The sequence below is a fragment of the Vigna unguiculata genome, chromosome 6 (assembly GCF_004118075.2).
Source record: "Vigna unguiculata cultivar IT97K-499-35 chromosome 6, ASM411807v1, whole genome shotgun sequence".
Taxonomy (NCBI): Eukaryota; Viridiplantae; Streptophyta; class Magnoliopsida; order Fabales; family Fabaceae; genus Vigna; species Vigna unguiculata.
The window spans coordinates 27,588,899-27,603,038 of NC_040284.1; the positions used below are offsets into that span (position 1 = coordinate 27,588,899).

Consider the following 14,140-nt stretch of genomic DNA (forward strand, 5'->3'; position numbering starts at 1 on the left):
AAGAAGGTTGAGTGTGAATGTAAATGGGAGAGGATAGGATTAAATAAGGAAGGTTGGAGTGGGAGAAGTGGGTGTTGTTGGATTAATTAATAAGAGGGGTTTAATTAAGGTATTTGGAGGAGTTAATTAATTATGTTTAATTATAACGGAGTGTACTTAGCCGAGAGACGTGGCTAATTTGTGGGCGTTGGTTTATGTGATTGGTTAAGTAATTGACGCGTATGGTTGATGATTGGCGCTGGATTAGAAGGAAAAAGATGAAGATCCACGTGGACGTTGAATTATGGTAAAGGGAAGAAAAGCTTATAAGCTGTTTCTGTAGGACGGCTCCATCGGCTCAAGAAAACAAAAACTTCAAGCCTACCCAAAAATCACTTTATCACATTATTATTATTAATTAAATCTTATTAAATTGTTTTGTCAAATATTTATACTTTAACCATTTAATAATCTATTAGAATGTTTATTGTCCATAAGGATGTAAAAACGGATCAGGCCCGCTAGCTCGTCAAAAAAATGCGGGTCAGATTGAAATTTTCAACCCGTTAATCTGTTGTAATCTGATTCATTTAACCTGCCAATTTAGTAGGTCAAAACGGGTCGGTCCGTCCTGGACCGCTTACCTTTTTTTCTTAATTTTTAAAATTAAAAATAATTAAAAAATAATATTTTTATATTATATAAATAAATTTATATATATTAGATTTATAAACAAATTTTTTATAAAATTTTAAAAAAGTTAAAAAAGTTAAAAAAGATTAAAAAAAAAAAGAGGTGGGTCGGCCCACCAACGCGCCCTAGAACGGAATGAATTACAATATCCAGTCCATTTATTGGTGGCGGGCCAGCCGGCCCGGCCCGTTTTTGAAGGATCACAGGCAGGCCGAGCCAGCCCGTTTTGTCACCCCTAATTGTGTATAAACATTTAAATAAATTATTTGTGTTGATTTTGCAGGTGTTATGTTGCTTAGATTTGAACAACTTACACAAAATTCTTTTTCACAGTTAAGATTATTAATTTAGTTTAATTTTTTGGTCCTGTAATTAGACTATGTATTACACATATTTAAACCTCATAGAACATTGTATTTACTTTTATAAACAATAACTTGATTTATGTTTCAATTTTCAACTTTCTACGTTTCAATCTTTAATGGAAAAGTATGATTTTTCCTTGTTTCAATTTTTCAACCTTTAATGTAAAAGCATCACTTCTTTATTAACTATAGAATCGGTATTTATTAGGTAGTTAATTTACTTTCTCTTTTCCGAAATTACATATTTTTTAAAAGATAATATTCTTATTATTTTTTAGTTATATTTTTAATTTAATTAATATATAAGAGAAAAAAATAGCTATGACAACATGGAAAAAATGTATTGATATATAAAATACCGTGAAATAAAAAAAAAGAAGATTAGAATAGGTCATTCATTTAAAATAAAAAGTTAAATCTTTTTCTCAGTTTTGAAAAAATAAAACTTGAGCTAATACAATTAAAGAATAGAGGAAGTAGTACTTATAAATGTAAATAAAAGTTTAATAGAACTTACTCGAGAAGTTATGTAAAACTTGATGTGTTAGTAAATAGTCTGTCTTTTTAAGTGTCTTGTTTTTGAAAAATTTTGTCTGCATGGTCATTCACAACGTCTAAGATAATATTAACATTTTTTGTCAAATAAAGTTTTATCATTCACTTAATTTACTAAAAAGGAACTATTGTATTTTTTGTTTTTGTTTTTCAAAATAAGTTTAGAGCACTCTAAAAAATATTACAAATCTTATCTTGAATTTATAAAAAAATACGATCGTAATTACATTGTTAAATCACTGTAGTGTTGGAGTAGTAGTGATTTGTTAGATTTCAATTTCAACTTAACTTTTTCAAACATTTAATAACTTTCGAATGGACCAGTTAATATGAAAAAAAAAATGCAGGATGGTAAAGCTACAATCTAAAAATATTATTTATAAATAAAATAAATTTATATTTAATAAAATAATTCATGAATAAAAATTCAAATTGTAGAGCGGGGTGGACTAATGAAGTGAGCCGCCTAATGTGAGAAGAGCTTTGATTCCGATTGAGTTTTACGGTTGATGAGATGAGATATTGATGAGATATTGATATGAGAAATTGAGATGAGTGTGGGGGCGCGTCACGCATGAGACAAATCCCCTCACACTGTTCACTTCATTCTTCATTTTCCATTTTCCATTTTCTTGCTATGCCACCACCTTCACCCACCTGGCACTCTATCATCAATTTTGGGCCCCACTTTTCAATTCTTAACCTCACCCTTTTAATTACAACTTTGGTTTATTATTAGATTATGTTTTGATGTTGGAAGGAACCGTAAATAGAGCTCCAATTAAAGTGAAGATTGACTTATATTTACCTATCTCATCAACGATTAACCATAAATAAATAAAATGATATTATAAAATAATGAGTAAAATTTAAATTAATAATAAAAAATAAAACTAAGAAATTTAAAATAAGATAAAAGTTGGATCATAATTAGAAATAAATAAGATGAATAATATATAATAACAAAATTATAAATTTATATATTTTCACCCGAAAAATATTTGGGACAGGTATGAATTGGAGACATTGTTATTACCTAGGGGTCCAACAATATATTACGGGGAAGCAAACATTTTCCATCGGAATTTTTTTGACAAAATTAAGGTTCGACTGAGGTCTTTGGTGTCCCCACGAGATAAAGAAAAAGAAGAAGATAAAAGATATCTTAGTTATTTAATCGTCGGTTACATTACATTCATATGTTCGTTGGCCACGTAGTACCGATCACTTCAAATTAGACGTTATATATAAATATATATTTAGTTTTCTTAAGTCCACATTGTATAGTGTTATTGATATAAGTTAGGCTAAAACAACTATTAATATGCGTTAATGATGATTGTGTTGTGTCTAAGTTGTGAAGCATTATGTTGTTATATGTCAAACTGTGAATTATCATCGTGATAATTTTTCAATGAGCATTGAAAGTTAAATTAAAAACTAGAGTTTTCTTTTCAAATGTTAAAACGAATCAAGGGTATTCTATGTAAAAGGGCGTGATTTTATAAAAAAAAAAAAAAAGTAATGTTTTCTAAAGACTTTATTACAAACTCATTAATTGATTACGTAAACTATTTTTCTTACAGGGCAAAAGGTTGTTCATTTTATAATAATCAATTAAATGACATATTAATTATTTTGTTCTAAATTGATATTTAGGTAATTTGTTAAACAATTTAATAGGTTAAGTCAAGCAGTAATGAATTATAATATTTACTACATTGATAATTAAAAATAAAAACTTTGTTTCGACTCAATATCTTATTAAAGAATTATTTTTTGACAAAGTTTGTTCTAACAAACTTCGACAAATTCTTCATCAAATCATTATCTTCTCTTTCCAAGATGAGCGTGAGATCGTAAAGTATTGATAACCAAACCAAGTCCAGCCTATTAAAATGTGAAATTCGAATAAGGTCCAGGGGACGTGTACGTTGAGAGACTCCTAGATGCATTCCAAGATATTTGGTCTATGGTGGCATGTAAGGACGAAAAAACAGGAGAGTTCAGGAGGAGAGCAACACAAATACTATATAACGGGACGATCTACTGGAGGAGGGGAAAAAAGAGGAAAAAGAAAGATATGCAAGACATAAGATTGATATACGAGGAGAAAAAGAGATTTGTTTTTTATTTCATTGACCCAATATTCGAGATCAAGAACATTAACATCTACTATGGAACCTGATAAAACTAGAAGACTATAGAAGCCATAATAAACTATTTGAAAAAATATCGATCCAATTAAGTGTTGTCATATGAACATTGTTAAAATTCTCAAAAAATGTTTTTCAAAAAAAAAAATTCCCCTTCATTTATAGGACATTAACAAAGTTTTTAAGAAGACGACATAATTTACTTCTCTCTACGGAAAAAGTTCAATAAGTTGGGGTTTATAGTTTTTTTTTTGTTAAAAACGTTTTTTTATAACAATATATAAATCAGGAACAAATTAATTAAAGCTTGTGGGTGATTTTAAGTTAAATTTTTTATCTAAAACCAATAAATATATTTTTACTTTAAATTTTAAATTACAAATATAAAAATAATTTTCCAACAATATTTTTACGTAGTAGCAAGCAAATTACTAATCATGAGCTTGCCTGTTTTTTTTTTTTTGAATAAATCTGTTTAAGAAGTAGAATACATATTAAGTATCTCTCAGCACTGCCCAAATTAAGACTGACTAATAATGTTTTGATGCTGCAAATTTACAGGAATTGGTACTCAATTGTTTAATTGGGTGAAAAAAATAATAATGAAGGTAGCTTGCACGTATGTGAGAAGAAAAACGTTATTTCTAATTTACTAATTGACTTAACATTACTAATTGTGTAATGAGAAGGAAACAATGTACTTTGTGGAATTTCCACAATAAGCAATCTAAACCAAACCAAGTCTATTCGTATCTGGTCAAGTTAAGTCGGTCTAGGCTCAGTCGAGTTTAACTAAGTTGGCCTAGTCCAAGATCGATGAACAATCTAGGCCTAGGTCAAGTCATGTTGGGACAATCTCACATTTAATTGAGCCGAGACAAGTCCATATTCATTTAAGTCGAGGTCACCTTACGTGCAACCAAGTTGGGTTAGGCCTAGATCAATCCTAGATTGATCAAGACCAGGTCGCTCTTAACCCGATTTACATTAGGTTAAGATGAACATCAGGCCTAGGTCATGTTGAGTCAGCTTGGTTGAGTTGAGTTGGTCCAAACGAACATAGTCGATCCAAGTTAGCTTGAGCTTAAATCAAATTGAGTCGACCTGAGCCCAAAACAGTCTAAGTCAGCCCAATCCCAGGTCGAGCCGAGTTGGAATGGATAAACATTCATTTGAGTTGGGACGACTCACATTCATTGGAGTTGGCTAGGCTCAATTGGATCTTAATCCGACAAGACCATGTCATGTCGAGCCAAGGTTAAGCTAAGTAGGCCACAACTCAGGTCAAGGTCAGTCAACCTAGATCCAAGTTAAGTTGAGTCGAGCCGGCTTAGGTAGGACCATAAAAGAAAAGAAAGACACACTAAATAGTCTAACTTAGGGATCTCTACACTTCCTGGCTAGATCAACATTCTACCAATAACTACCTCAAAATCATTAAAGCAAACTGTAGATAGTATGCATACATGTGACTAAGCTGACTCAAAAGAGATTAGCCAAATTGTAGATAGTATGCATACATGTAACTAAGCTGACTCAAAAGAGATCAGCCAAAATAACTGGAATGTATAGCTCAAAGCAACGTTAAGAAGTTAGGGCTTTTCCACGTTTTTCTGATCAACCTCTGCGATGTATTTCGCCACATCAGCACAGCAAGCAAGCTTATCAGCCTGCTCATCAGGAATTTCAATAGAAAATTCTTCTTCAAGGGCCATAATGAGTTCCACTCGGTCCAAGCTGTCCATGTTCAAGTCCTTTTGAAAATCAGCTGTTTCAGTAACCTACAAAATGGTCAAGTCGAATTTTAGAAGTGATCAGAAACTTCCCAAAATGTTCTCCCTCAGCATAAGAGATGATTCAGTAATATTTTGATGTTTTCACATCTGAATAGTAAAAACAGAAAAAAAAAAAATGGATTGTCCAGAACTAAACATAGCTATATAAAATGATAAATCTCCATCGACCATTAATTTTATACCTTTGAGGCATTGATTTTATCATACTTCTTGGCCAATGCAATTACGCGGTCCAGTATTTGATCAGAACTGGCAGCTGTTGCAGAGCACCAAGATCTCAAATGCATATTCAGACCTTCATCCCAAGCCAAAAACCATCTTTCAGCTGACCTCCTTAAATTCACTTGATTCAAGATAGATTTCCTTATGCTTTGCATATTCAACCCCGCAAAATGATCCAAGCAACGCAAGCACTATTTCAAAGTTATCCAAGATGATTAGTTTCAGAACATAGGAAACGTCATTAAAGAGTGAAACTATTAAATAGAGGATAATAAAGGACTTTTTGTCCTTCCTCTCATTCAAAACACTGCTTATGCTTCCACGCAATTAATATAAGCAAAAAGTAGATGCAATTTTTCCGTGTCTTTTGACTTGTTTTCCAATCAAGAAAAATTTCGAAAGTTTAACTTCAATTCTAATTGAAGAACAACATAAAAAGAGTCTAAGAAATGGCGTGTAAGTTTTTTTCCCTAAAATAGTTAGTTGAAGATAAGAAAACTCTGAAGTGTATGACACTACAAGTAGGGCCAAATTAAAACGTATGGCCGATCAAAATCAGCCAAAAAGCAAAATACAGGGTAAAATAAATTACACAGAAACACAATTTACTATTCAATGAGAAAAATTAAAGAGACCTAAGCCATAGTCTATGAGCAGCAAGCATCCTAGAAGCTATATATATGACTGGACATGATTTAAGACTTGAATGGTGTCAACTCCCAGATGCCAACACCATTAGCCAGGTCTTTTGTCAAACAAAACATCACCCTCGAACCAATACACGAATTACACAAGGAAAGGTGCTTGTCTTGTCCCTATTTCCTTGGCACCCGGAACTGTATTCAGTACATTTCGTCAGGGTCAAGAAAGATAGGAAATTCCCAGAGAAACGCCAAAGGTCATCACAAATATAACATTGCAAACAGCATATCACAGTTCATCAACTCGTTTCCATTAAACTGTCTTGATAGGGATAGATTACAATCAACTTTACACATGCACCTGAAATGTTATATCATGTTTCCATATAATATCACAAACTAAGAGTGGCTAAACCTACTAAAAGCATAGCATTCATGAAATAGCAACCAAGTGAAAAGCGGGTGAGAGTGGAAGTGAGAAAATTTACAGAAAGAGGAAGAGAGGAAAGTGGGCACTCACGAGATCGCAGTGGCTGTGATTTTGATTTTGTCAGATACGCTGACAAATGAAGTGGTCGGTAGGTGTTTGATATAATGCCACTCTTTGATTTCTCTACCTCACTCTTGCACGCTCCTACTACCCTCCTATATATTCTATCACTTTTGATCCTTATCTACACTACACAGTTGGGAGCACCACCTACAGCAGTTCCGTTTTTTTTTTTTTTTTAATTTTAACAATATTTACAGCTTTTAACTATTTTTTTATTCAGTAATACATGACATAAGATAGTCCCTTTTAAATAACTATTTTTTTATTTTATTTAGTAATACATGACATAAGATAGTCCCTTTTAAACACGTACTCAATTTAATAAAAAAGTTATAAACAATTGCTTTGATAAAAAGACTTAAATACTAAATTTATTTTATTTTGATTGAGTTTATTCAATTTAGTCATAATAATTTTTTTGGGTTAATTATAAAGATTTAGATTTTAATCTTTCTTACAAAAATTTATCTAGTCATTTTTCTATCCATTCAAATTTATAAAATCTTAGTATTTAATTTGTCATATTTCAAAAGTTAATCAAGACAACAATGTTGTATTGTTTATATGTTTAAAGTATACGTGAAAGTTAAAAGAAACTAAACTTAATATTCAATTTGTTGGCTACAATATCAAATAGTACAAAGTCAAGACTTTTGTAACACTTCACGAATAGATATAGAAATAATCCTTACCTAATACTATATTAGTGTGATTCTTAACATAAGGAATTCAAAGGATATCTTTACTACTCAGAAGGAAAGAATTTAGTTTCAAAATCTATAGATCTAACATATCATCTATTGTTAGTGTATTTCACAAATTTCTTTTATACAGGGAAACTAAGAAATACGATCAAAATAGAAAATTAAAGTTTGATTCACGCTGTTTTTCAAGCACTTGACCTTGGAGAATCACACTTAAACTTTTAAAAGAAGTTTTAAAACCTTAACCAATGAATGACCACTGTAGAAGGAGTCAGTTAAGTTACATTGGAGAAAACTTCTCGTGCATAACAAAAATGAAAACTATATACTAGAACAATTCAAATTCAATAGAAGAACGAAATACATATGTAATTGAAAAGTTTAAATGATTAATATTGTGTTAAAATTACCACGTTTGAAATCATAACTTATAAAGTCATTATTAATGAACTCAGTCAAAAATTTTTATCAGATAATTTGGTAGGAATACATTAAGTTATACTTTAAAGTTATTTCATTCTCAACATAAATCTCAATTCAAACAAACAATTTACCGATTTAATTAATTTAATTGTTTTATTTAAAGTACTATCACTCATTACCAATAACTTTGAATTTTTCTTTGAATTATTTATTAATATATAGAAAAAACATTTTCTACCAAATTTTTAATAGAAAAAAAAGTTATGATGTTTAATAAGAACTAGTGAAAACACAGTCGCGTCTGTGTGTTTGTTTTTTTATGTATCTATATGTATAATATTGAGAATAATCAATGACAATTTATTATAGGTATATGTAGATTGGTTGAAAAAGAGAACAGTAAATTACTAATTCATAAGATTGTATATCAACTAATATTTAATACATTTGATCAAGATTTTGGGTCAATGAGCTATATGTGATGGAGTCAATGGTAGTTGTCTATAAATATACAAACTATTTTAGTAGGTGTCTATAAATATACATTCGTTAAAAAAATGATGTAGAAAAAAAAAGTAAATGAAAGTATCATAGATTTACATCCTTAAACATTTCTTTAATTGGGAGGCCAAATAAAGATTGATGTCTAGAATGTGTTTCAGCTTCCCTGCATTTTAAAAAAAGTAAATATTATAGTTAATAAATATGCAAATAACAGAAATATTATGTAGCAATTGAATTATGTATAAATAATAAAAAAAATTATTTACCTTTGAAGCAGTCTTCTTAATTCTTTGTAGAAGACATGGTCCATAAGTTGTTGAGTTTTAAAGAACTAAAAAATATCAATGAATATTGTTATTTACTTATGAGACATTAAATGTATATGTAATGGTATACAAATATTGAAGAAATAGTAATAACCTTATTGATGCATATATTTTGCTAAACACAAAGATTGTTGTTGTAGCGAGTATGGATTGATAATGATTTTTGTTGTTGTAGCAAAAACACAGGCGTTGTTGCGCCTGTGTGTTCGTATTTTTTAATATTTTATAGAAATTTGTGTTAAGTTTAACTCCCATGCTAAAAGCAAAAATATTAAAATATCTTTCATCGTTGAATATGTCATTGCGGCTATTGAGCCTCCGCATCCGTCGCCATTGTCATTACACCTTCGTTCTCCATTGTTGTTGCAATCCTTTTGAGAGGAAGCAATAAGAGAGAGTGTAAACCGATGATAATTTATGGGAAGCTTATTCAAGAAAACTCATTCTGAATAATTTGTTTCGAAAATCTTGTTTTTGAAATCCTATTCCAGACTACATCTTATAAGTTTTGAAAAGTTTGTTCTGAAAAGTTCATCTAAAAAAGTATTTCATATGTTCTGGAAAGCTTATTTTAAAAATTATAGTCTAGAAGGCTCTTTACAAAATGTATTTCATATGCTTTAGAAATTCTATTTCAAAGTTTTTCTTCCAAAAATCCTATTTTGGAAATCACGTTCTTATAATTTCATAAAGTTTGTTCCAAAAATCTTATTGAATAAGTAATCTTGAAGTCTCTTTAGGAAGGGTAGAAGGTTGTTTCGAAACATGTGACTGTTGTTATAAATCATAGGAGGGCAAAAAAAAATGTCTTTTTCTTTCATCTATAACAATATATAAAGAATAGACATAATCAATCATTGGTTAACGTTATTTTAATACAATAGAAAATGTATTTTTTATTTCTTTTTTTAAATATTTTATAATTACTTGTTGATTAACCTTTAAATATAGTAGAGATTTCCTTCCTTCATACTTATTACATTTACATTGTCACGTGCTTGCTGAAAAAAAAATGTCACGTGCTTCTTCATCTCTTTGATTTGATTATCTAATTGTTGTCTATTAAGCGAAATTTTCAAAATGGTTTATAAATTTTAGATATTTACCCTTAATATTTTGTCACTCTAGAAGAGATTTGTAGTTATTTTAGACAAAATTTAACATCTACATTGGGATAGATTAATGTCTCTCATAAAAAAAAAAAATAAAAGATATTAAAAGGAAGCATTAATTGTTCTGTAAAAAAATATTGATAAAATTGACTTGACCAATATAATAACGATATGTCTCATGAATATCTTTGATATTTTCCTTTAGTAGTACGTTATTTTTGTTAATTTTTTGTTATGATTTTTTGTTTCTTCTATTTTCTCTTTATATTTAAGAATATATCATCCTTATAAAATTATTTTATCTTTTAGGGATTGACAAAATTAATTTAACTAAACTTGACTATAATTATCTGTATTATATTATAAAGTAAAAAAAAACTATTTTTAATAAAAATTAAATATTAAAGTAAAAAACATTAATAAAAATTAAATAATATTGTTTTACCGTTTATTCTTAAAAAACTGAACTTCTATCTTTTAACTGCTCACTAATTGAATTATGTATTTTATTTTCTCATTTTTCTTCAATGGCCTCTTATCCTAAACACCGCACACACTCATTCTCCTTTTTTAATTCAATCACCACCATTGAGACAATGATCGTGAGCTTCTCATCCCCGTCACTACTATATAAGACCATGTCGCCTTGCTCTCATCGTCCCACCTTACCACCTTCACTACAATTCTAACATCTCACATCCCACTCAACTGATATGTCTTTTTTTGAACCTTAATCCTAACTAACATTTTATCATTTTCTTATATGTCTTTTGCATTCTTCTCATTTTTTTACACTCAATGTTTTTCTACTCCCATTTCACATTTTTTCATCGTCTTATAATATTTTTCTTAAATATTTAGACTTTTACCAATTTCAGAACTCTATGTTCTCCACTTTGACAAAATAGTTATTTGTGTGAAAGACGAATACAAACCAATTCAAACTTGTCTTTTGGATTTTTTTATTGAAAATATACAGTTTGTTTATGTTATTGTTTATACATTTGCTATATTTAATTTGGGGAAAAACATTATGTTTCAATTGTTTAAGAGGGACATTACGATTGTGGTATTGATGTTGAAAAAACTTTTGGATATGACATTTTTTGTGCACATTACAAAGCGACTCTCCTTTGCTTTATATTAATTAATTATAAAAGTGTGTTTTTTTTAAGTTTTCTCCTCTTTTTTTGAAGGTGTTTTAAAATTCAGCACAACTAAAGAGTATTTCAGTTCAGTTTGGTTTGGTTCGGTTCAGATTGGTTTGGTTCGGTTCAGATTGGTTTGGCTTGGTTTGGTTTAGTCCGATTTGGTCTGGTTCGATTTAGTGCGCTCCGGTTCAGTGCGATTCGATTCGGTTTAGTCCGGTTCGATTCGGTTTAGTGAGATTCGGTTCGGTTTAGTGAGGTCTGGTCTAATTCGGTTCGATTCGGTCTGGTTCGATTCAATTTGGTTTGGTCTAGTCCAATTCGTTTCGGTTCAGTGCGGTTCGATTCGGTTTAGTTCAGTTCGGTTTGGTCTGATCTGGTTCGTTTCGATTCGGTCTGATCCGGTTCAGTTCAGTTTGTCTAGTTCGGTTCAGTTGAATTTGATTCGGTTCGGTTCAGTTCAATAAAGAATATATAATGAATTTTTAAAATAGTTTTTAAACGTAAAATTATAAAAATAAAATATGTACATAAAAGAGGTTGTTAAAACAACGGTTGAAGACAAAAGAGGTTTTTAGACTAACGGTTAAAAGTAAACTATTTATAAAATAATTAGTTTTTAAAATAATAATTAAGGGTAAAATTGAAATAATGAAATATGGACACAAAAAAGAGTATCTCTTTATATATTGTTATAAATGAACAAAATTAATCTAACTAAACTTAATTATAATTATATGTATTATATTAAAGTAAAAAAATATTTTTAATAAAAATTATATATTATAGTAAAAAAAATAATTAAAAATTAAACCGTATTTTTTTACCATTTATTTTTTAAAAATTAAACTTCTATCGGTTAATTGCTCACTAATTGAATTATGTATTCTATTTTCTCCTTTTTTTCAATGGCCTCTATCCTAAACACCGCGCACACTCCATTTTTTAATTCAATCACCACAATTGAGACAATGATCGTGAACTTCTCATCTCCGTCACTACTATATAAGGTCATGTCGCCTTGCTCTCATTATTCCACCTTATCACCTTCAGTGCAATTTTAACACCTCACACCCCACCCAACTTGTATGTCTTATTTTTGAACCTTAACCCTAACTAACATTTTATCATTCTCTTATATGTCTTTTGCATTTTTCTTATTTTTTTATACTCAATGCTTCATTGTTCCCATTTCATTTTTCTTTTTCATCGTCTTATAATATTTTTCTTAAATACTTAAATATTTAGGCTTTTACCAATTTCGGAACTCTATATTCTCCACTTTGACAAAATAAATAGTTATTTGTGTGAAAGGTGAATACAAACCAATTCAAGCTTATCCTTTGGATGTTTTTTTTTATTGAAAGTATACAGTTTATTTATGTTATTGTTTATACACTTTCTATATTTAATTTGGGAAAAAAAACATTAAGTTTCAATTGTTTAAGAGGGACCTTACGATTGTGGTGTTGGTGCTGAAAAAACTTGTGGGTATGACATTTTTTGTGCACATTACAAAACGACTATCCTTTTGCTCTATATTAATTAACTATGAAAGTGTAAAATTTTCCTTTAAATTTTTTGCTCTTTTTTTGAATGTGTTTTAAAATTAAACACAACTAAATGATATTTCAATTTAGTTTGGTTCGATTTGGTTCAATTTGCTCTGGTTCGGTTCGGTCCAGTTCATTTCAGTTTAGTGCGGTTCGGTTCAGTTCGGTCTGGTCCGGTTCGTTTTGATTTGGTTTGGTTTGGTTCGGGTCGGTATGGTCCAGTTCATTTCGGTTCAATGTGGTTCGATTCAGTTCGATCCTGTTCAGTTTAGTTTAGTGCGGTTTGGTTCGATTCGGTCTAGTCCGGTTCATTTCAATTTAGTGCGGTTCGGTTCAGTTCGGTCTGGTCTGGTTCGTTTTTGTTTAGTTTGGTTCGGTTCGGTTCGGTCTGGTCCGGTTCATTTTGGTTTAGTGCAGTTCGATTTAGTTCGGTTCGGTTTGGTTCGGTTCAGTTCAATGCGGTTCAATTCGGTCCGATCCGATTCAGTTTGGTTTGGTCTGGTTCGGTTCATTTTGGCTTAGTGCAGTTCAGTTCAGTTTGGTCTAGTCTGGTTCGTTTTGGTTCGGTTTGGTTTGGTTTGGTTTTGTTTGGTTCGGTCTGGTCCAGTTCATTTCGGTTCAGTGCAATTTGATTCGGTTCAGTTCAGTTTAGTGTGGTTCGGTTCGGTTCGGTCTGGTCCGGTTTGTTTTGGTTCAGTGCAGTTCAATTTAGTTCGGTTTGGTTTGGTTCGGTCTGGTTCGATTCGGTTCGGTTCAATGCGGTTCGGTTCGGTTCGGTCCGATCCGATTCAGTTTTGTTCAGTTTGGTCCGGTTCGGTCTTGTTCAATTTGATTCTGTTCGGTTCAATTCAATAAAGAATATATAATGAATTTTTAAAATAGTTGTTAGATGTAAAATTGAAAAAATAAAATATGTACATAAGAGAAGTTTTTAAAACAACTATTGAAGATAAAGAGATTTTTAGACTAACGATTAAAAGTAAACTATTTATAAAATAATTAATTTTTAAAATAATAATTAAAAATAAAATTAGAATAACAAAATATAAATAAAAAGAGAGTATATCTTTTATATATTGTTATAAATAAACAAGAAAGAAACTAATGTTTCATACAAAATACATAATACCTTAACAATACAATTAAACTTTTTCTAAAATATAGTTTAACGGGCCAATTCCTTCCGCTTATTGTAACCCACCCAACCCAACTTAACGGGCCAATTCCTTGAGCTTGGGCTTTCTGAGCCCTAAACCCAGCTCCGAGGACTCTTCACGTCCTGCCATGCCGTCGGAGCGAACACTCCAAACACAACACAACATAATGTAAGGTCCTTATGATGACGTCACCACCATCCCCAAAACCCAACACAACACTCCTTACCTTACCCTACCCCACACTCCCTCACTC

At 30.5% G+C, this 14,140-nt stretch overlaps 1 protein-coding gene across 3 annotated transcripts; it reads right to left on the reverse strand.

Annotated features, from left to right (window-relative positions):
- Positions 1 to 5,159: 5,159 nt before the first annotated feature.
- LOC114187300 (acyl carrier protein 3, mitochondrial) lies at positions 5,160 to 7,065 on the reverse strand. 3 transcript variants are annotated; one of them, XM_028075518.1, is made up of 4 exons: positions 6,928 to 7,054; positions 6,402 to 6,768; positions 5,727 to 5,957; positions 5,160 to 5,529 (listed from the first exon to the last, which is right to left on the reverse strand). In XM_028075518.1, exons 3-4 carry the CDS (start codon positions 5,919 to 5,921, stop codon positions 5,341 to 5,343), a joined length of 384 nt encoding a protein of 127 aa, XP_027931319.1. In that variant the 5' UTR covers positions 5,922 to 5,957; positions 6,402 to 6,768; positions 6,928 to 7,054; the 3' UTR covers positions 5,160 to 5,340. The 3 variants fall into 3 exon arrangements, with proteins under 3 accessions (XP_027931319.1, XP_027931317.1, XP_027931318.1); XM_028075516.1 differs by lacking the exon at positions 6,402 to 6,768 and having other exon boundaries at positions 6,928 to 7,065; XM_028075517.1 differs by lacking the exon at positions 6,402 to 6,768 and having other exon boundaries at positions 6,896 to 7,053.
- Positions 7,066 to 14,140: the final 7,075 nt, after the last annotated feature.

Excerpts from the sequence above, each read along its gene's own strand:
- LOC114187300 (XM_028075516.1), bottom strand. The coding sequence starts at position 5,921 with ATGCAAAGCATAAGGAAATCTATCTTGAATCAAGTGAATTTAAGGAGG. Across the intron at positions 5,530-5,726 it reads ATAAAATCAATGCCTCAAAG|GTTACTGAAACAGCTGATTT; the intron begins GTATAAAATTAA and ends ACCATTTTGTAG.